At 39.2% G+C, this 22,623-nt stretch overlaps 1 protein-coding gene across 3 annotated transcripts in view; it reads left to right on the top strand.

Moving 5' to 3' along the window:
- LOC102227736 (adenosine kinase-like) overlaps positions 1-22,623 on the top strand; it is a 171,679-nt gene that overhangs the window by 106,924 nt on the left and 42,132 nt on the right. For all 3 annotated transcript variants that reach the window (XR_002753401.1, XM_023341219.1, XM_005794605.3), the window contains exon 7: positions 3,769-3,939. Coding sequence is in view for 2 of the 3 variants with exons in the window: in XM_023341219.1 (XP_023196987.1) it covers positions 3,769-3,939 (171 nt within the window). In the remaining variant the exon portion in view is untranslated. The remainder of the gene's footprint in view (positions 1-3,768; positions 3,940-22,623) is intronic.

Genomic DNA, 22,623 nt, shown 5'->3' with positions numbered 1-22,623 from the left:
TGTGTTTGTAAAAAAAAAAACAGCCCAAATCATGATTCTGCCACCACTGTGCTTGACTGTGATTGAAGAAAAATTATTCATGTTAAATGTGCATCTAAAAACCCATTTAGATGCGCATTTATGCATCTAAATGCGTTAAAGGTCTGCTAACACGTGAACTTGCTAGGAACTGTTAACCTAAAAGTGTGTTCTAGTGATGTTAATTAACTAGATTTTAAAGGCACAACATGTCCCCAAACCCCCACTTGTGCCTAATTTAGCCACATGCTGCATGGTAGATAGACATATAAGAGGTAAGATATAAGTTTACCATTGCTGTATGAACATATTGAGCAAATGCTACTAATTCTAATAATGATGATTTATCCAGCACAGAGAGGCTCTGGAAATTAGGAGTTCAAATATTTCATTTTCCTGCTCTGAATGAGCCCTTTCACATCAAACAGTGTAATTTCATTCACTCTTAGTTTAGAAATAATGATAACCCCTCACTGAGACGTTTATTTGTAGCTGCGTAAATAAAACCGTAAAAGATCCAGGGATTTTATTTAATTTAGGGAAAAATTGTAGTGGAGATAATTACTCTTTTCACTGAGGCGGTGATGGTTTAAATTTGCTCTATCATTCCTCAGTAATAAAAGGTGTCGAAACCGTCATGATACTCCCACTTATCCTAGCTGATTTAAATAGACCTGGAAAAAAAAGAAAAAAAAGAGGCTTCTTTTTCCATGACCACCTCTACTGCTGGTGCAAATGAAAATGCCCTTCCCAAAATAGATCATTTTTACCCTTCAGATGTCCACTTTTATTTTAAGCCTGGCGACACCATGCCATCCATCACACTCAGCCTTTCAGATGTGAGCAACCCTGGGGAAAACACTGATACTATGCTGGGGAAGTGTGATAGCATGCTCCAGCCAAGTTGCTGGCTTCTCTATGGTTAGATTACCACTAATTTAATCTCAGAGTAGCATTTAAATTTTCTTTCTCCGAGTAAAGTGGAAGTTGTTCCTCTCTTTATGGTAAACATTGAAAATGGATGCTCTCCCTTTCCAACTCTTCCCTCAAATTACTAGTTGACATGGCCAGATATCACGCTGCATTGTCGTCTGCCTGGAAAAATGCACATCTGGATGCTTTACTGAGTGTTTTGGCTGGGTGGGAATTATACAAAGTGTACCCAGCACTTTGATCATCTTGACCTGGAAATGTGATAGTCCTTCAACTTCACAGGCCTCCCTGACACCTAGGAAACTGGAGCTGGTAGTCTTGATACACGATCTGCACCACAGTACTAAAGACTAAACTTCTCCTGTTTCCTACTGGTGGTAATTTTGCACGGCTCAGACTTTTTTTTTTTCTTTTTCCCACAAGCCAGTTGAGTTTAATTTGTTTCTACTCTGGTCTGTATTTTACATTCATGAATAGAAGAGAAACCACTCATGTTTTTGCACTTTATGTTTTATAAACCCCAACTATACTTTTGAGGTCCATAAAAAACTAACAATGTGAGTCAGGATTAGGGACGTTTCTCTCTTGCGTGGTTTCTTTCTTTTTTTTCTTCAAAATTGTAAAGACTATAGTTTGTTTCGTATGCGTTTGTGTTTATCTGAGAAGTTTGAAGTCATTAGCATTGGATAATGTTGCATGAGTGTGCATGCAGACAAGCCTTAAGGGTGTTAACAAGGAGAAAGTATTCCACTTTTTAGTTACAGCTGCATATGAAGTCTTGTAAAAGTGTTGGACTTTTTTGCATTTTGTTATGTTGCAACCACAAACTTTTATCTGTTCTATTGGGATTTTATGTGGTAGAGTAACACAAAGTAGCACGTAATTGTAAACTGGGAGGAAGTGACGCATTATACAAATTTTTCTTTTTTTACAAGTGATACTCTGAAGAAATGTATTGCAAACATTTGTACTTTGTAAAACCTCCATTAGCTTATTTTTCTATCAACTTTGCACATCTAGAGGCTAAAAGTGTTTGGCCAAATTTCTATTTAAAATAGCTCAACCTTAGTCAACTTGGATGAATAATGTCAGTGTGAACATATATTTAAGATGTATGTCCTACACTTTTTCAATTGGATTTAGATTTGGACAAATCGCCACATGAATATCCTTTGATCTCACAACTGAGAATAAATCTTGCATCAATTCTATTCACCTATTTGTTGCACTTGATTTTATTTAGGGTTATATGAGTGAAAGGGGGCTGATAACAAATCCACACCACTTTTTAAATTTGAATTTGTAGAACAATTGAAAACCCACAAATAATAATTTATGCATACAGTGCAAACATTGACTCGCCGTAGTTGGAACATAAAATACGGAGGAAAAAAGTTATGATGCATCAGTAAGCGTGCAAGGCATTGAATTTCTTCCTAAATAACTTCAGAGTTTACCGTCCTTAGCAATTCAATGCCATGTCAGTCCTTCTAGGGACAGAGGCGGCGTAAAGCTGTTGCACTGCTTTTAAAGTTCACCACCCTTTCAGAACTGCCCCATCAAGTCTTCAGCCTTTGATCAGTGTTAACATAACGGCTAACCCTGACAGTTTATTTTCTGCTTTTGTCCAAAAAAGACCATTTGTGTCAGAGAACAATCTCCTCTTCCTCTGGCACATTGGCACACCTCAAAAGAAAAATGTCAGGGTCAGAGACGGGCCATTAGCCCAGAGTGGGCTCTTTTTTGTGCTCCCAGAACCCATTGAAAACACCTTTTTTAGTCTTCAACAGATGATACTGTGACACAGCGACGACGGGCTTGACCTGAACCTTGACTTACAGATGTAAAAAAAAGGAAACACTGAAGCCTTGGGGAGGAATGACTGAATGACACGTTGAGTGCCTCATAAAGAACGTACCTGCTTTGCATGGCTACATTGTAATACCTTGTATGTTAAATTAACGGCGCAGTCACCCTCTATTCATGGGTATTATACCCTTCTTTTTCACTGAGGTCGCTCCTCTGTTGGTGCAAATGTCATAGCGCTTTAATGAGAGCACAACTGTACCCCATAATAGGAGCTTTTCAGGCAGATTAAATGTATCACTGTGCTGAAAACTTTCCTTTCCTCTCCTCCGCCCCTTTGGCCCTATTGTGACACCGTGGTTTTACAGAGCAGCTTGTTGCTGAAAAACAAGGTTAAGAAAGATCGGTATCAAAGGAGGAGTGTTTTTGTGTGGCTTGCGGGAGAGTCTCGCTTCAGGTTTCCACCTGAAACACAAAGGTGTTTTCTTACCTGATTTGTATTCATTCACACAATGAGTGGGCCTGCCTCTCTTGTTTCCAAGTAAGGAGAGTCCAGACGAGACTTTTGTTTGCCCTATCATTGGATACGTGCTTGTTGCTTCCTCCGGTACGAACCTTGGAGTCCAGCCACATGGCTTTGTCGTGGATGGATTTTTTTTTTTCCTGCTCTTTTTCCTCTTCTTTGTTGTTTTGTTTATGTTATAAAAAGCTCTTTCAGATCTGCATTTGAGCACTGCTGTTGATTTTTCCATCTTCAGGATCCAGTATTGTGGCAGTTATATAAAGCTATGTCAGCCAAACAACTGCAAACAGAATCCAAACCCCAGCAGTTTTGTCATTTCAGTTCATAACAACCTGCTGCTGTTCAGTCTGTATAAAGCTTATCTGCATACTGACACAGTCCATACATACATCCAAAAATACAAAATTTGGATATGAAATATGTATATAATTTTGTGCTCTGAAAACACTAAAGTAATGCTTATTATCCTCTGACTTCTTCTGTTGTAGGGGTTTTTCCTGACCGTTTCTCCAGAGTCGATCCTTAAGGTGGCAAAGCATGCTTCAGAAAACAACAAAATCTTCTGCATGAATCTCTCCGCACCATTCATCAGCCAATTCTTTAAAGAACCCTTGATGAAGGTGATGCCATATGTTGACATCTTGTTTGGCAACGAAACGGTGAGTGAACAAAACAATAAATAAATAAAAGTACATTTAATGCCTATTTAAGATGTGCAGCAATTAATTTAACCTTATCATTATCATCAGTAAAACTCAGAATGTAAGCATACTTAAAATGTTAATGCAGTACGCAAATCTATATAAGAAGCTTTTATTTTGTAAAACAATGTTTTTTAAAGCTATTGTGCATCTCTGTCTTGGTAGCTACATTAGTCCCCTCAGTACAAACTAAATCAGATTCATGATTCGGGGACCTACAGTATGTTTCACCACTTATTGCTTTTATAAATAAAGTCATGGTCAATATAATTAAATAAAATAATTATAATTAATTAACTATTTTTTTTGCAAAACAAATCTCGATATCAATGTGAAAATAATTGTTTTCTACAAAGAAATGTCAATTAAAAGTTTATAAAGTAAATTCAATATTGCCCCTCAATATTGCCCCTTTGGCTGCAATCACAGCACTGAGTTTTTGTGACACATCTGACCACTGCAGTTTTTGTCCATTCTTCCCTCCAAAACAGCTCAAGCTCTGTAAGGTTGCTCTTTGATTGGGCCTTAAGTGAGCTTTTCAAGCCCAAGCACAAATTTTGATTGGATTGAGATCTGGGCTTTCATTTAGAATATTTTTTAAAATAAGCTCAGAATTGCAATGCTCACCTAAAAATGTCTAAGAAATAAATCTTGATGGATTTTTTTTTTTTTTAGTATAAATGTATAAATATCATATAATGGAGACCCATTTCTCTTAGCCACTCTTCAGAATGAGAAAGACAAGAGAACATGACATTTAGGTAAGGTGTTGACACCTGTTAGACCTCCAGTTGCAACACAACAATTGGAACTGTGATAGCTGAGACTGAATTTCTCCAGGTTTTTCTTACTTAATTTCTTACCATTATTTATGTTTCACATCTGTAATACTTATTTGATGCCTTCTTGGCTTTGACCTTTCGTGGTTAAAGTGAACGTATCTCTACAATTATTGAAGGTATTGCTGTAGAATATTTTTAACAAAAGTTCACATCCTTGACAGAATGAATAACAGCAACTCTGTGACCCTCATGACTTTCCAGGTTGACATTTTTTGAACTCAATAATTCTTTACAACCACTAATCTTTCAGCATAAAGGCTACCATTGTTAAAGTTCAAAGAGAGCTGGGCCAACTCTTAAAGGTGACATGAAACCACTGCAAACACCAAGGCTGCTCACTTCCCTTAGAAAATGTTTTTTTTTTTTTTTTTTTACATACACCAAGTGTATAAGTTTATTAATAATAGCTCTGTGCAGTGTAGGTTCACTCGGAAAGATGTCCAACACTTCCTCGTTTTGATCCATCAGTTGCGAGAATGCATAGCTTTCACAATGCTTTGACCTCTTTACAAACTGACACTACAAGGGTGAGTTTGTGTCCTTTTTTTGTGTCATAGCAGTTTCACAGTGTGCTGCTGCGGTAACAGCTGATAAGCCTGTGTCTAAAGTGGAAAGAAACCGAAGCAACCAAATCTGATACTTAGAAAAGGCACAGTTTAGTTGTATAAAGTTTTAATGCAAGTAGAGCGTAAATATGTGGAGAACAAAAGGTTTGTTTTGTTTTTCCACAAGCATTTTTTTCTCATGTGGATTGAAAAAAGGCTTTTCCAAACACATAGCTTAAACTTTTCCAAATTTTCACAAATGTGTATTTTAAGCTAAATTCATCCAGAAAGTCAAAACATATTGACTACAGTTTTTTATATACTCCATACAAGGATTGGGGGTATCCATTTCTCCTCCTCAAATTATACTCTAAGAGTTGGAGTTTCCACCTGCCTAAAAAGTTATATGATATTGTCCCATAGCTGCATGTTTGTCATGCCATTTTAGGGAACTTATTTATTTTTTTACCTATTTTTTTACCATGTTAAATTGAATCAAACACTGATTATTTTGCTGTTATTCCATCACAATAAAGCAATTTAAACATATATAAACTATGGCTCACAAAACTATTCATTCCATCACAATGACATTATAAAATTAAAATGATCCCGTCAAAAATCTGAGTACAGTTTCTAACTGAAGACCCGATCTATAGAAGGAACCAGAGGAGTGTTTTCAGTTACTCTGGTAAGCTCTGTTTTTGCTCATTTTTCAGTATGTGTCCTCTAACTCCAGTTTTTATGGCAGGAGAATGTCTGAAATTTATGTTTTAGAGTTCTAGCTTCTTGAATTATCAAGAAGCTGAAGAGAGTAAATATGGGTCATCAGCTGTCTTTAGCAGGCAGCTGATTGCCAGTCTTCTAAAAGTCCACCAGGTGCTGAGGAAACTTTAGGATTTTGTAACATGTTTTATTTGTGCAACTGCATTGGAGATAATTTATTGTTGTGTTTTTTCCTGATTTTGTAGTTGTTTTTAAATGATCTTGGGGGATTGACAACCAGTTGATGAGGCAGATTGATGCAACGACCAACTTTAGGGGTTGTAATTTTCTCATTGTTGAGGCATTGTTGAAACAACAACACACTTAAGGGTGACACATGAGCATTTTCGGTCTCAGTTTATTTTAAATAGCTAAAATCTGCAAAATTTTCACCAGGATCCTCATGAGAAATGTGCCACAATTTGAAGCAAATTACAGACTGGCCTCGCCATCTGTACATGTTTTGTATATATTTTGTACATTCTGGTTCACCAACATGCTACTGTGTAAAATAGCAAACGTTTACGTCTCCTACCACTCACTACTTACTCAAAAAATGACCCAGACATGTCATTATTCCAAATAATCGGCCTTTTGGGAAAAATTAATTAAAACTATATGACTTAAAAATAATACAATCAAGGAAGTTGCTCTAGTGGCCTTGCAAGTGGATGGAAAATGTCTTTTGCAATGGTTTCACACAGGTTCATATCTTTGTTATCAATATCCTTTTTATTAAAAATTATGAACTCTTTACAGGTTTCTTTCATATCAAAGCGACATTATGTTAACAGATGTTTGCACCTCTGCCTATGTGGTGTAATCTCACACAATGCATTGTGGGTAACAAATGATATCACCTGTTTTTGAGCTGTTAAAAATGCACGTACTTCACTAGATGACGTTGCATTTTGATTTTGCAAGACAGAGTTCACTTTAATAAGGAATCTTGAGGCTTTTTAATATCCAGTACCACGAGATTACGTCCCTAGTTACTGCCTAATGTGATTTTCTGCAGAATGGGTTTAGGATCTACCTACTTCAAAGCTGCTGTAAAACTGCACTGCAGGTTAAAAATAACTGTATACAGAATGAGTCAACCTATTAGCTTTACCAGATGAAGCTTAAACACTTCTAAAATTCATCTAATTGTGATTTTAAAAGCAGAGTATTGGACCCAGCCGGCAGCATTTAAGGCTCTTTGATTTAAGGCTTTCCGCATTAGGCTAACGTCTCCTCTCACTTTGTTTAAATCAAAACTCTGTATCCATTGTTTGATTTCCCTAATTGATCTCCTCCATATCCATTTAACGTCTCACTTATTACAGCCCCATAAAGAGATTAATAGAATTAGCGCAGCGATCATTCATCTCAATCTCGGCAGCATTTCCCTCCGCTTGATCTATTGATTCTTTTTTTTTTTTTTTTTTTTTTTCACCCGCCTGGTGGAAGTGTAAAGCTGTGTTGGAGGTCAAGCTGTGGTCACAGACTGCGGCGCTGCTGGGAAGTATCCTTTAACAGGCCAGAGTAGCCTGACTCTGTTTCCCCACCTGGACCAACTGCACCTAGGCGGGGGGAAGGGTGAATGAAGGAGTGGATGTTCTTTAGGCTGAACTCGCCTCCCTGCTGCTAAAGCTACTAAACAGAGCCCAGCCTTCAGGTTCGGGATGAGGTCCCCAGAACAGGACAGAGCTGGAAGAAACTGCTCAGCATTGGAGGATTTATTGCTCCTGCTGACTTCAGCTTTTTTTCCTTCTTTTCTTTCCGCAGCCGACATAAAGCTTTCCTTTTACATATGCACCTCTCTCTCTTTCTCTCTCTCTTTGCTCCTCTCTCTCTCTGTGTTGCTCCCTAATTGCTGGGAGGAACATTTCTGTCTCCTAAACTGCAGTGTACATTTTTACAAGTGGTATGTATTTTTCAGTTGGGTGGTACTGTAACTTTCTGCTCACACCTCCAGTTATTGCACTTTAATGACTCTGGATAATTGCATCTTATATTTGTTGAAGGAGATTATCTCTTTGGGACTCTGTCAGGGCTTGTATGTAAGGTTAAGACAGGACTCAGTAGGGAACAGAGCAGATATTCACTCCGAAGCAGTGAAGTCTTCAAGGCTCAGTGTAAGACTAATGCCTGTCCGGTGTGTTTTGACTCCTTTTAGCCCCCTCCACTCCCCCCGTGCCCTCCCATATCTCGCCTCCTCACGTTGGCAGCTGGGAGGAGGGAAACGGGGAATGACTGCTCATACAGTCGAGCCCCAGACCTCCCATTGTGCACAGGCCAGACAAGGTTGGCGGTCATGCAGTGGTGCGTGATGAGTGACAGGCAACAGGGCTGCCTCGCCCACGCTCGGCCCCCCTCCGGCCCGCCCGGCCGTCCTTTCACCCCGACTTCCACCCCCCGACGTGATGGATAAGCCTCGGCCCCGCAATGCTTTCATAACAAGTCAATGACAGTCAGCATCATGCAGTCTGACTCCTGTTGCCTCGCAGAATGTGCCATAAGGGAAGGCTAATGTGTCTGCTTGTCTCTGCCTTCCTCTCCCACACTCACTGAGTCACGATCCACAGCTACCCTCAATGGGGGAGGGGGGGAATCTGCTTAAAGCAGCTATAAGAGCTCATATTCTGAAAGTTACTGCCCTTAGACTTGAGCAGGATAGTTTTTGAGAATTGATTGCTACTATTTTTTTTTTTAATCAAGGCTGGAAACTTGTTTCATCCAGATCATAATTCTCTTACTGCTTGCTTAAAATTCCAAAACAGCCATGCAACACCACAGACTTCAAAAAACATCAATAGATAAAACATTTTTTATCCTGTTTCTTTTTGTTTTTTGCCTACTCCTGAAGTGGAAATGTGTCTGTGTTTCTGCCCTGAGTAATTCTGCTATAACTCGATCCTGCTGGTACTTGTTTAAAACCTGGCATCAGCGTGGCCTGCCTGGCCCTATCGGCAGCCCTGTGCTTATATAACAGTCTCCCATCCATCCTGTAATTACTGCCTTTTTGGGGCATAGTGTAGTGTCTGTTCCTTCGCCGTTGGAAGGGGTGGGGGTGGGATCCAGAGCGACGCCGTTTCTGTGTTGTCGGGGCCTCTGAGATGGAGCCGACAGAGGCGCGCAGACATCAGAGGCTACTTCACTTAATTGGCAAACATGTCGCGTGATAACCTGGGAACAGCGCAGGCCTAATTGAGTCCTCCTGTGCCGTCCTCCTCCTCACTACCTGACACGGTACCCAGGGCATTACATTTCCCTTGGTTTTAATGGCCGCAGTTAATTAGGACCGAGTGAGGGAATCATTACCGCTGGAAAAACCGCATGCCAGTGGATTCGCCGATTAAAATTATCCACAATTTGCTTTTGCTGTTTGAGCATATGAGATAAACCACACAATGGGGGGAAGGAGGATTGGATCATTACTGGTGGATTTGTATTCTGGAATTTTAGACATATTATAAACGAATGGGATGATTAATCAGTGCTGAGTTAATCACCCTGACTGATGTGTGTTTTTTTTTTAAGCCAGTTCATTTGGGTTTCTCAGTAGGGATAGGCTGGGAGAAGATTCTTGCAGTGTGATAACTTCCAGTAGAAACATCATAGTTTCACAGCATTTACACAAGAAACACAATATAATTACTTATTTAAAGTAAAAAATTAACAACTATCTTTTCTGCTATTAAGTTAATGTGACATACTTATTTAGCTTGATCTGCCCTGACACGTAATGCCCAGTTTTTGATCATTAAATACATCATATCTAACTAGCATTCCAAACTCAGTGTAACAACAGCAACTCTTTAATGTGGAAAGTCAACGTTATCTACCTTTGGTTGAAAGTCAGCGATACAAGAAGCTATTAAGATGTTAATAGCTGACTATTAAGATATCAAGATGGCGCCAGTGTGTACGGCACGCCGTCCGACTCGCTCTCTTTGTTTTGTTGTTTTTGTTCTTTTCGCTCTATTTGTACATTTATGCTTCTATGGTTCCAGTGCCTTGATTTATTATGACCGTCAGGCGCTTCTGGACATTAAAACATCGGTAGATTTACAATTTGGATGTGGTCTGGGTCCGAGAAACCGAGGCTTCGAGTTCCTCTCAGACATCCCCGCTGAGCTGCTAAGCTGTCCACATCTTATTCCGGAAAGGCGTCCCCGCAGAAGACGTGGTAAACGTGGAGGACTGGCGGTGAGGATTAAAGCTTATCTAGCATCTCTTCGCTGTCGAGGCGGCTCTCCTCGACTTGGATGGTGTCCTCGTTTCCTGGATGTAAGACGCCGTTGGATTTGTCACGTCTTTCCGGGTTTGTGCGCCTCTCAGATGGATGTGGAGAAGATTTTTTATTACAGACGACGGCGGGATAAATGGAGGAATGTGGACAGTGCTAATCTCAAGCGGTTGAACGATGTCTCCACCCCAACTTGTGAAGCTGGATCATCAACCGTCTCCTTGGCGTTGCTTAATGCTAGGTCACTAGCTAACAAGACCTTCATGCTACACGATCTCTTCACTTCTCGGGATTTGGATTTTTTATTCATCACAGAAACTTGGTTACAAGAAGGTCAGTTGTCCCCGTTCTCTGAACTTCTACCTCAGAACTGTACTTTTATAAACTCTCCCCGACAGACTGGAAAAGGCGGAGGTCTGGCTACAATTTTTAAATCCAGTTTTTATTGTCAACAATCACACATACAATCATTTTGCAGTTTTGAACTCCAAGCTTTTGAACTAAAATTAACTGAACCAATTTTGTGTGTGGTGATCTATCGTCCGCCAAAGTTCAACAAGGACTTCATTCATGAATTCTCTGAACTTTTGGCAGGGATTGCCGTAGAGCACGATCGTATTTTAATTATAGGTGATTTTAATATACACATATGCTGCCCAGATAAACCTCTGGTGAAGGACTTTTTGGACTTGATTGATTCATTTGATTTTATACAATCTGTGGTTGGACCAACACATTCAAAGGGCCATACTCTGGATTTGGTGTTATCACACGGGCTTTGTTTGGATACCATTGAAATCTTTCAGACTTGTATTTCAGATCATTTCCCTGTATTATTCTCTATCAAGATTTCACCTCCTGTGGTTACAAGCAATGTTAAACCTTTACTTTGTCGTACCATTAACTCTGATACTGCTCTTCAACTGAATGCAATCTTAGCTCCTACTACATTCCCTACTGATAACCTTGATATTGAAGCTCTTGTTACAAATTTTAACAACATCTGCTCTAATGCTCTAAATACTGTAGCTCCTTTGAAAATTAAATCAACTACAAGAAAGAAAGTTTTGGAGCCGTGGCTTAATGAAACCACACGCGCGCTTAGACGAGAATGTAGGCGCGCTGAGAGGAGGTGGAAAAAAGATAAGCTTCAGGTTTCCTTTCAAATTTTGAGAGACAGTCTAATTAATTATCAGAAGGCTGTCAAATTAGCAAAATCGAAATATTTTATTACTTTTGTAGCTTCAAATAGGCATAGGCCGCAGGTCCTTTTTAATGTCCTGGATAGGATTGTCAATCCCTCGATTATATCAAGTCCTTTAGACTCTGTTGAACGTTGTGAGGCTTTCTCTATGTTCTTTATAGGAAAGATTGAAGCTCTTAGAGGCTTGAATAAGCTGGTAGACTTAGATTCCCTTGGAATGCCACAATGCCCAGCAACTCTAGAGCACTTTCAGCCAGTTTCCATGGATGAACTGAAGTTGGTTATAAACCATCTGCGGCCTTCAAATTATCCACTGGACTACTCGTCTGATAAAAGACATTTTTCTGATTTTTGGCAGCTACATTCTTAAGGTGATAAATACCTCATTGCAGTCAGGTTGTGTACCATCTACTCTCAAACATGCTGTGGTCAAACCTCTTCTTAAAAAATCCAATCTAGACCCCAGTGACCTAGCAAACTTCAGGCCCATTTCTAAATTGCCTTTCTTATCTAAAATTCTTGAGAAATTAGTTTTTATTCAGCTTGAAATGTTTTTAAAAGACAATAATATAACTGAGAAGTTCCAGTCTGGGTTTAAAGTTGCTCATAGCACTGAATCTGCCTTGCTCCGAGTGTATAATGATCTCCTCTTAACAGTTGATTCAGGCAACATTGCAGTTTTATTACTTCTAGATTTGAGCTCTGCATTTGATACTGTAGATCATCAAATTCTCTTACATAGATTAAAACACTGTGTTGGCCTGCGAGGCTCAGTATTCCAATGGTTCAAGTCTTATTTAGAAAACAGAACCTTTTCTGTTCATCTTGACCAATCCTGTTCTGGGGCCAGACCATTAAAGTATGGTGTTCCCCAAGGGTCAATTTTAGGGCCCATTTTGTTTATCTTGTATTTACTGCCTCTTGGTAAAATTTTCCAAAAATTTAATATTTCCTTTCATTGTTTTGCAGATGATATCCAGATTTATTTGCCCCTTAAATTGCAAAATGGTACAACTGATTCTCTTCGTCTGTTGCTAAACTGTTTAGCTGAAGTTAAATTATGGATGGAAAAAAACTTTCTTCACCTCAATGAAAGCAAAACTCAAGTTCTATTATTTGGTCAGAAACTTCAGACTACAAATCCAGATCAGATTCTTGGTTCTTTAGCTCGCTCTTATCAGACCTCTGCTAGGAATCTTGGTTTCACTTTTGACAGCTCTCTAAAGCTACATAAACAAGTTAGTTCTGTCGTTAAATCGAGTTTTTATCACCTTCGGCTTTTAGCAAAAGTTAAATCTTATTTCGGTTTTAAGGACTTTGAAAGACTTATCCATGCCTTCATAACAACTCGACTGGATTACTGCAACTCTTTATATAGAGGGATGGAAAAATCACAGATTCAGCGACTTCAAATGATCCATAACGCAGCAGCACGGCTTCTCACAGGAACCAGGAAGCATGACCACATAAGGCCAACTCTGGCATCTTTACACTGGCTGCCTGTTTTTTATCGAATAGATTTTAAGATTCTTTTGTTAACTTTTAAAGTTTTAAATGGGTTAGCCCCCCCTTATCTTCGGGACCTTTTAAATTTCCAGTCTGTGTCCAGAACGCTACGATCAAATAATCAGTTATTACTTACAGTTCCTCGAACTCGGCTTAAGAGGAAAGGAGATCGAGCTTTTTCTGTTGCTGCTCCTGTTTTATGGAATAACTTACCTTTCCAGATTAGATCTGCCCACAGCCTGGACTATTTTAAATCGCTTCTTAAAACTCATTTTTACTCTTTGGCATTTAAATGATGTGTGTTCTGTTTTGTCATTGTGTTGTTGTTTTTGTGTTGTTATTTTGTGCAGCACTTTGGTGCAGTCTTGTCTGCTGTAAGGTGCTATATAAATAAATTTGACATTGACATTGACATTTAAAGAAAGTGTACTATCTGTATGTGAAGACATATATGTACATTTCTTTCAACCTGTGAATGAGCGAGAGAGAGCAACACATCAGTAGATAAAAGTAAGACTCAGCAGAATACATCTGAGTTGCTTTGTTTTATTCTTTCTTTTCAGCGTCGAACTTCTATCCAGTATTGGACATGATTGAATGCCATTTATTGTCAACCATCACAAGAGCTGTGACGAGAATCTACAGTGCATGCCTGATCTCTAATTGCTCTTTAAGATAAAGCTTTAATACCAAAAACTTGCATGCCAGTCAAATCTTTACCAAAAAACAACAAAAAACAGATATTGAATACGTTCACAAAACATGATCGATACTGATCTCTATTGTTCTGATTTTGATGCACAGACTTACACTATGGAAGTAGATTATTTCTTAAAATGTTATATATTTTCTTTCCATTTTGCTCTTTATGACATAGCTAGTATAACAAGCTTGTTAGTTGGTCGGTCAGTCAGCTACAATTAGTTCTGCTTATACAATTATGCCACTTGTAGTTTCCCAAACTATAATTTTTACATAGTTTTGCCTTAATTAGAGTGATGTGGGCACCTTTTGACTGTCTGTGCAGTTTATCTTAAGCAGGTTAAAAGTGCAGTCACCTTTTTTCAGCCACCTGACACAAACACTCAGCAGCAGGTAGAAGAGGGGAAACAACTGTGCTACTCTGTGCCTCATGAAACAGGACAAAACAGGAGAAAGTTTCGCCTTATTCAGGCACTTTCTCATGCATCTCATTAAAAGGTCTTAAATATGTATGTATACTTTGACAAAAGTTTGTTCAAACTGAAAATGACCTTAGATCAGTTCATGCTTGTTTCTCAGTGCAGGTTTTTATGTGTGGAAATGATTTTAAAAATCTTCTTTCTCAATAAAACAGCTCTAGACAGGAGTAGCTTTTTTGCCCTGGAGCTAATACCCAACAACCTCTTCTGTGCCATTAACATTTATATACCACCCCCATACATGGAGCTCCACATGTGTCCCATTGCTGCCCAATGCATTCTGCAGCTCCACACTCAGAGGGAGGGGATTTATATGGGTTCCGGCCCCATCTTCCAAATGAGAGACAGTCATTGTAATTGAATACGCAATAGGTGAGCCATTTAACAAAAGTGGAAATGGCATTCAACTATGTATTAATGTGCTTTGCTGAGGCAAAAAAGGGAGCCATCATCATTTCAGTGTTCAAGCTGTTTTAAAAGAGCATTTAGCCTGCCATCTCTCCAGGCCATGAGAGCAAAAATGACACAGATTTCTTTCTTCTCTCTTCTTTGTGTGAATGTTCTTCACCTAATATTTTCTGTGTTTGTCATGCCTTTTCTTTCCACCCATCCCTCAGCAACTCACTGTAATCTAGGTGAAGGGATACAAGCAGCCCTACAGAAGGTTATTGTCATGAAAAACCCCTCTGGTCTTCTGGCTCTCAGCCCCATTTTTCTCTTTTCTCCTCCTGCATCCAGTGTGTGTATTTATACGTGAGGCCAGAAGGCGTGAACAAATATGGGTGTGAGAGTGCATATATATAGAAAACCTGCTTTAACAGAAACATTTTCAAAGAAAGTTACACAAAAGGCACACTTCCCTTATCACCTACTTTGTGGAGACTTTAAGCTCCTACTATCTGGAAAGAAGTTCAGTCAGCCAAAATCAAAGAACAGATGGGAAAAAAACTCTTATTACTCAGGCTATTATTTTTGTTCAATTTAAAGTCTGATTGGGCATGACTGCATTGTCATTTTAGTCTGTTTTTACAGATATTTGGAGTATTCTTCACTGTGTGTATGTTTTAGAGTGATTGTGTCTGTGTTAGTCATTTTCATGTTATATATATATATATTTCTCCAATTACACAACATCCCCTCCTTTCCATAAACCTCAAAATATGCAATTAATTAGGCAGATATGAAACCTCTTCCTATCAAATATTAAGTATGAACTGTCTTTTGCATTTACAACACACACTACTATCGCATTTATGATTGTGATTTAATTTATTATGCAGCTGTTTGAGATTAGCAAATTATCCCACTGTAAGTAGCCATAATACCACTCATAATATTTAAATTGGTTGATCTCCTGGAACTAATCCAGTTTTTAACAGAGTATGTACATTTTCAGCATGGTGAAGATTCTGGAACCAGAAACTTATATTATTTGAAATTACCAACCGTGCGATTTATTCATATCCAAACAGGTTTTGGGATACATAAAGCAAGGTAGCATTAAGCTTCAAGAAGGGTCATGACCTCGACCTGCATCTAGGTTTGTGTCTTACACTTAAAAACAATTCTGTATCAGGAAACTAGATCATTTAATGAGTTTCTGATAAGAACAGGGTTATCCAGTCGTAAATATGTCTGAAGGTTGTTGAACGCTATAACAGGTGAGTGTTTTTTCTACAGCTTGCTAAGAGACATTTAGCCAAATATTTTTAAGAATTTGATTCTGTTTGAGAGAAAATCTACAACTTCAAGCTTGTTCACCAAATTCTTATTTTAACTGCCATTTAAACTTTTTACTACATTATTGCATAATTTTTAGCCCAGCTTGAAAAAAACAGATTAGTTCAATTAATGATTAAAAGCACCGAAATTATGATGAAATTAACGCCCATGTTGAGTATATATAAGCATCGACTCTGTGGATGGAAAAATAGAGGGCGATTATATGGCGTCATTTCTTAACATCTCTCCAGAGTCATCATCTGGCTTTGTTTGTTTGATAGACTGCTCAGAAGCCTTATCTCTGTGGTGGGGCCCGTGGCTGTTTATCGCCTCGGTGACGTGTGGATGTACGTGCTCTCTGCTGTCAGTATATGTGGGTGATGGCAAGTTCACTAAAGACCCCTCAGGGTATGAGAAGTACTGTGGGGAAAAAGAAACGAAGAAATAGTTTCCCCGTGACAGCTCACCCACAGCGGACTGGAGATGTACTCCTCAATGGTGGCTTGGGGGGAAAAAAAAATCTCGTCTCACTGCCTGAAACAAAGAGATGCGAGAGCCAGATTAGCGTATTACCAAAACAGCTTCCCTTTCAGGCTCTTCTCTCTCCTCCTCCTCCTGTCAGAGCTGTCTGCAGAGAACAGGGAAGAACATGAGACATTAACCTCTGCCTGTTTATTCACAAGGCCCCACAGGCCAAGTTGGAGGATGAACATAGAACCATTTCTGAAGCCAGCGAAGCAGAACAATCACAATGTGTCATTGGAGGAATGAAGACATGAAGTAGTGTTCTCCTTTTGTGTCTCGCACAGATACATTTTAATTAAGCGTCCTGTTTCGGCGATGAGTCGCATGCCTCCCTTTCCACTGACCTTCAGTGTGACGTAAACACTCAGCGACTTCTATGATGAGTCACGGCGTACATTAGTGATGACGCATTACTAAATACAAAAGGTGAATTATTTTTAGCGAATCTTTTATTTACTATTTTGTTTAAACCGATCAGTCAGAATCAGTGGCCTTGACTCTATAAAGGTGTAGAAACATTTAGGACGTACACAAGGCGAGACACTTCTGGAGGACATCAAATCCTAAGACTGTCCTTTTCCTTTCCAAGGCCTTCTTCTGAATGTCTTCATCGTTTTATGCTTCAGCTGCCTGTGTCAATGTGACTGTCAAGAGATTTGAAATATAAACTGTATAAAAGAAATTATGATCTCATGGCTGCAGGACTTGTTCCCCTCATATTGGACAGAGGACAGACCGGAGGCTACAATACGTACTTTGGATCCCTGTTTGAATCAAATAAATTTGGATCAAGATCTCTGCCTCCTTTTTTCCAGGTCTGCAGCCAAAACAGATGTTCCTAAATCATAAGAAACTTAGATTTGTGCTTGGATGACTATGCCCTGAGATATGAGTCATTTAACTGCTTTCTCACTTGTTCCCGCCCCTCCCCACCGTAAGAACATGTTCAAAAACCCTCATCTTTTATTGCATTTGCAGAATATCACAATACACTTATTAAAAAAATCCAACCTGTGTGTTCATCTACTCAGGCAAAGGGGGAAAAAAATAATGTTTAGAAAAAACGTTTTGACATCAGGGTCACAAGTCCCTCTGACAATTTGTGTAATATTAATTTATCCAAAGCATTTTTTAAATCTATGCAAATCTTTTTAAGATTTAAGGGAAGGTTTTGGGTTGATGAATGATGTGGCCTACTTTGCTTAATGACACTTCAAAATGGGAAAGATAAGAGAGCATGCCAATCAAGTATGACATGTGTGCCCATTTGTATGAAGCTTGGTTCACACTCCAAGACATTTAACTGTCTTGGAGTGACAAAAAAATTTAATTGCCCCCCCTTCGAATCTGCTTCCTTCGAATCTGCTGTTACAATTTCTTGAGTCTATCTGACCCATCAAAAGCGTAAAAATTTTAAAGGCTTGCAACTGCCTTGCTTTCTTTCCAATACTGATACTAGCACAATATTCACTGCTAGTGAATTTTACATGCACCCATTTACAACCTATTTACTGCATGCAAATAGGTTGCTTAAATTGTTTTTTATTAGTTTTTGCTCATTGAAATGTCTCTCCCCACCAGCAACAGTCCCAGGCAACGTGCAAAATAAACATGAAGCAATCCAGACTTGTCAAAAAATGCTATGTAGTTGCATTTTATTGAAGCTGCAGTATATACCTAAAAAATATGTTTTTTCCATATTTGTTAAAGCTGTCACCATGTCGTGATAGTTTGTTATGAAACAGATAATCTGTGAATAGATGAATCTCTTCCACCTCCTCCCTGAGCTGCTACTGCTGTCTAAAGGAATGCACCGGTTTCACCAAAAGCAACCAATCAGAACCAGGAGAACAGTCTTAACGCTGTTAATTAATCTTGTTCACTCACTGATAAGTGTGCTAAAGGAAGATTTTATAAAGATTGTTTGAATTTCTGAGAGTAAAAAATAAATTGTTTTTGTTGTGTAGTTGTAAAAAGATTAGAGAGACAGGAAAAGTCCACATTGAACACAGTGTTGCTCACCTTTTTCACTGGGACAGGGAGGAGGGGTTATGCTGGTATCTGGGTTAGAGCTGATGCTGACTGACTCATCTGTTAAGTGTGGTAAGAGGTACAGGGACAAGTTGAATATGTTTTTAAATTCTTTCCTTCATTCATTACATGCAAGTGAAATGGAGGCAAACAGTAGCCTGTAGCTAAGCTAACTATGTTAAATTGTTGACAATCTCGCACAGTCTACCCACCTCTCTTGGAGATAAACCGGGCTATAAATTGACAGTCTTGTCTTTTTCTTTCTCTCTCCTTTTGAAAGCCTTATTTTATTATTTTTCTTGGTAGCACAGTAACTGCCACAGTCGTTCTTGTCTTCTACTGACTGCTGCTTAGTCACTGTCAAGCGGGTTAAGCAGAAACGAACCATTTCATGAAGATCCGGGGGGTGTTCAGTGCAAATATGGATGTGTGCTTTTTGGTCTGGGAGTGGTAACATTTAATTTTTACTGACAAAATAATTTTAAAAACACTATGATTAATTTTGTAATTCACAGGGCCCCCAATTTGTTTTCTATTTCTATAAGAAAAAAATTATAATTTATGGAAGGGTCCCCTGTCGGTCAGGGGCCCTTGAAATTGTCCTAACTTTTCATCCCTATAGTGCCCCTGCTCCAAGATAGTTGTCAATTTTGGACCCAATTTTTGATTTCTGTATTGCCCCTGCTCCAAGATAGTTGTCAATTTTGGACCCAATTTTTGATTTCTGACAATCTTAAGGATGCTCAGATTATTGCCGTGGTTCTACAGAGATTCCTGCCTGTGTCTGGTGTGATTAGAGGGATTTAGTTTGTTAGGAAGGACGTTGGGACCGATCCAATCCCAAATCGCGGACATTCAACATGTTGGATTGTCGTGGCTCACTTTGCCAGCCTGTGGGGTGTGACCTGAGGAAAAGCACGAAGCCTGGTAAAAGTGAAGTGTAGCCAGTCAGAAAGGGAGGTGATGGAAACATGGATACAGAAGACAAAGCTACTGCTATCACACACCAGAAAGGTTGGTTGAGGTCAGAGACATCTTTTTATTAGCTCTCTTTTCTTTGTTAAAAATTGTCCACAAACTATATTGTTTCTTCCGCATTGGACATGTTCGTTGACTCTGAACTCGCATTTAAACTTGAGAGATCTTGTGAGATTTCTCATCTGACATCTGAATGTTCATGAGTGAAATCTGTTCATGTGGTGTGAAAAAAAAGATGATTTCATCTGTCTGAAAGTTGAATGATTTGAATCTATTTTTCAGCTAAAGGGGCTAAATACAGTAATGGGCATTTTTATTGCTTGTGTGCACATCATTTTTTATTAGTAACAGGAAGATTTTTTTTTTTTTTGAAAGTAGCTTTCATAGCCAAAAAAAGGTTTTCATTCACACAAAGTGTTGCTGCAATTACCCCATCAGTATGTTCCTGTATATGTAGGCCAAGAGTTGATTCAGTTCAGAAGAAGAATGACTTCTCTGACACTCCTCTGTTTTTCCTGGCTGTCTGTTCACCAGTCATGGTACTTTGAGAGCCAGCATGGCTCCACCAGAGGAGTCCAGCTAACCACTGTAATTGTGCCGTGCCGAAGCCGCCTTCCCCAGCCTGGGACTGAACCATGAAATATTTGAAAATGCCGGGGTTAAGAGAGAGGGGTCGCTGGCAGTGCAACATGAAATGTGAGCACATAGAGCATCTTTAACAAGAAAGCAGCCGGAAAGCCAGCCAGTCTGGCAGCCAGGGCACGCAGTGAAGGAGAATAATTATGGATGTAAGAGGAGATATTGCACTGGGAGCAGATCAATAGCACCTAGGTTCTGCTGCCGTTCAGATCCGTGTTTTTTTTTGTTTTTTGTCGCAGCAGGAAAGATGGCAGGATGTCAGCGTGTTGGTCTGGGGACGCACAGGGGTTTTAACACCAGCTAGCACCGCAGATACCCTTACAATCCCGAGGCATGTGCTGCTCCCAAATCACTGTTGCTCAGACTTTGGCTGGTTGCTTTTCTCCCATCTCCAATCCTCTTATCCACAGAGTTGGCAGGAGGACTGGCCTTTGTCTGGTCCTGATTGTATTCCCACAGTCCAGACTATTCAGTCATGTTTTCCAGTTTTTCTTGGAGGGATCACTAATTCTTCTTGCGGTTAGAAAATTCTGGATAAGAGGACACAAAAGATCAGCGATCAGCAGACACAATCTGCTAACCCTTAATGACAAATATATATTGTGCCATGGATTATTGGAGCTATGTCAGTCTACCCTTTGCTCATTTCTCTACTCAATAAAATTCTGGTTTTCTCTAATTTGAGGTCTTATCAGGCTGAGGTTGTGTAGCAGACTTGCTACAATAATCTAAAGTGTTGTATAAGTTTCTTTCAGTCTAAAAAAAACCTGGTAGAGCAATAACATTTTCAGTTTTTTCAAAATGATGTCAAATCTAAAAAGATAATAAAAACTTTGCTTTCTGAGAAAAAGAAAAAAAGGGTTAGGACATCCTGTATCCTAACAGCTAGTGTTTCTTTGGCTGAAATAACTTACTTGAGGAACTTCTTGAAGCCATCTATCTGCTTCAGTCTGAGGAAGCCTTTCCCTACTCCTTAATTTCATATTTGAAGTTTCACCCCACAGCATGTGAAAAGGTTCATAACCCGGGCTTTTACTCTGCCATCCCAGGACTTTTTATGTCTAAGCTGTGAGGCCAGAGGTCACGCTAGACCGCGTAAAAAATACAAAGTTTGTCATTTTATTTTCTTACCAGTCAATTTTTAAATGATAATTACAACATAGGCTATTCAGTTGCATTTCATTTTTATTTGGTTTAATTATTATTCATAGATGAACAGAGAATCCAGCACTGTGTTGACGAACTGCTTGATGTGTGAGCAAATCACACATCAAGCAGATGAACACATTTAACCTTTTCTCCATAGTGACAAAAACCAATGACTGCGTCCTGAGTAATAGCTACATATGAAAAATTAAATTAAACCACTCCACTTAAATTATGAACGCATCATCTACTGTTCTCTGATTGCACAACTTTCTTTTGGTCAACATCTGGAGGAGAAATCTGCACTTTGGATCCGGCCTAAAAAATCAAACTAAGCTCATAGATATTATGACTGAGCTTTAATCAGAGGCCTGAGCCTGAAGTAAACCTGACATATTATTTTAATTAAGATTTTACTGCTTTTGTTATTAGACCACCATGGGAGTAATATGTGTAACTTGTCTCATTTGTAGCTTTTGGTTAATACCTTCCAGCTCCATTTTGTCACTTGTTGTAACCACAGAGTGAGTCAAGTGCAAATCATCTGGGTTGGGCAATTAATAGTAGTGGACCAGGGCAGGACTATTTAGTTGTTCAGTGTGCTACGGTTGGTACACTCTAACTTCTGTACCTTACTTCCTTTCTTTCCTCAACAAGCTAAACTGCCTGTACCTATGCTCCTCTGTTTAGACTATAGATTGATTAACACAACATACAGTAGCATTCTTGTTTAGTTTTCTCCGTTGTGTATGTACTGTAAGCCTGTTAAACACACCACAGAAACTTTAATCGAATTGTCCATCAAGCAAATAATTTTTGTCTCATCAAGGCCTGAATTTCAGGTTGGGCTCAGGCTATAGATTTAAACACTAGCCTGTGCTCTGCTGCCACAGTGGAGACTGGAATTAAAAGCACCACTTCAGCCAAAGTTTCAAATGAGCTTTTGAACTAAACGTGCTACAAAGCGTCCTGTCCATAACTCTTCCACATGTTTTCAGCTCAAAGTCAGCAGGATGCATTTAGTCTGCAAATCCACAAATACTGAACCACAAATAGATGGGATTCCACTGAGTTGAGACCTTCAGAGAAGACTTACGTTCATCATAACACTTTAGTGTCCCATCTGCACTAATATTCTTTAGACTCGTGATGACATCGCCATGGGATAAACTGTTGCTTTGGCTAGCTGTACGAATCTAGCGAGGACATTTTTAAGGTGCTCAGAGGAGAGCATTTTTCATGGGTGAAAGGTCAATTCAGAGGTGTTTGTGGCCCTTACATATGTCTTCCATACACATTTTTATTTGGCAAATAGCCATCAGAT

Source organism: Xiphophorus maculatus, chromosome 10, assembly GCF_002775205.1.
Source record: "Xiphophorus maculatus strain JP 163 A chromosome 10, X_maculatus-5.0-male, whole genome shotgun sequence".
Classification (NCBI taxonomy): Eukaryota; Metazoa; Chordata; class Actinopteri; order Cyprinodontiformes; family Poeciliidae; genus Xiphophorus; species Xiphophorus maculatus.
Note: the sequence above shows the minus strand (reverse complement) of the source record. Positions and strands in the feature narration are given on the sequence as shown.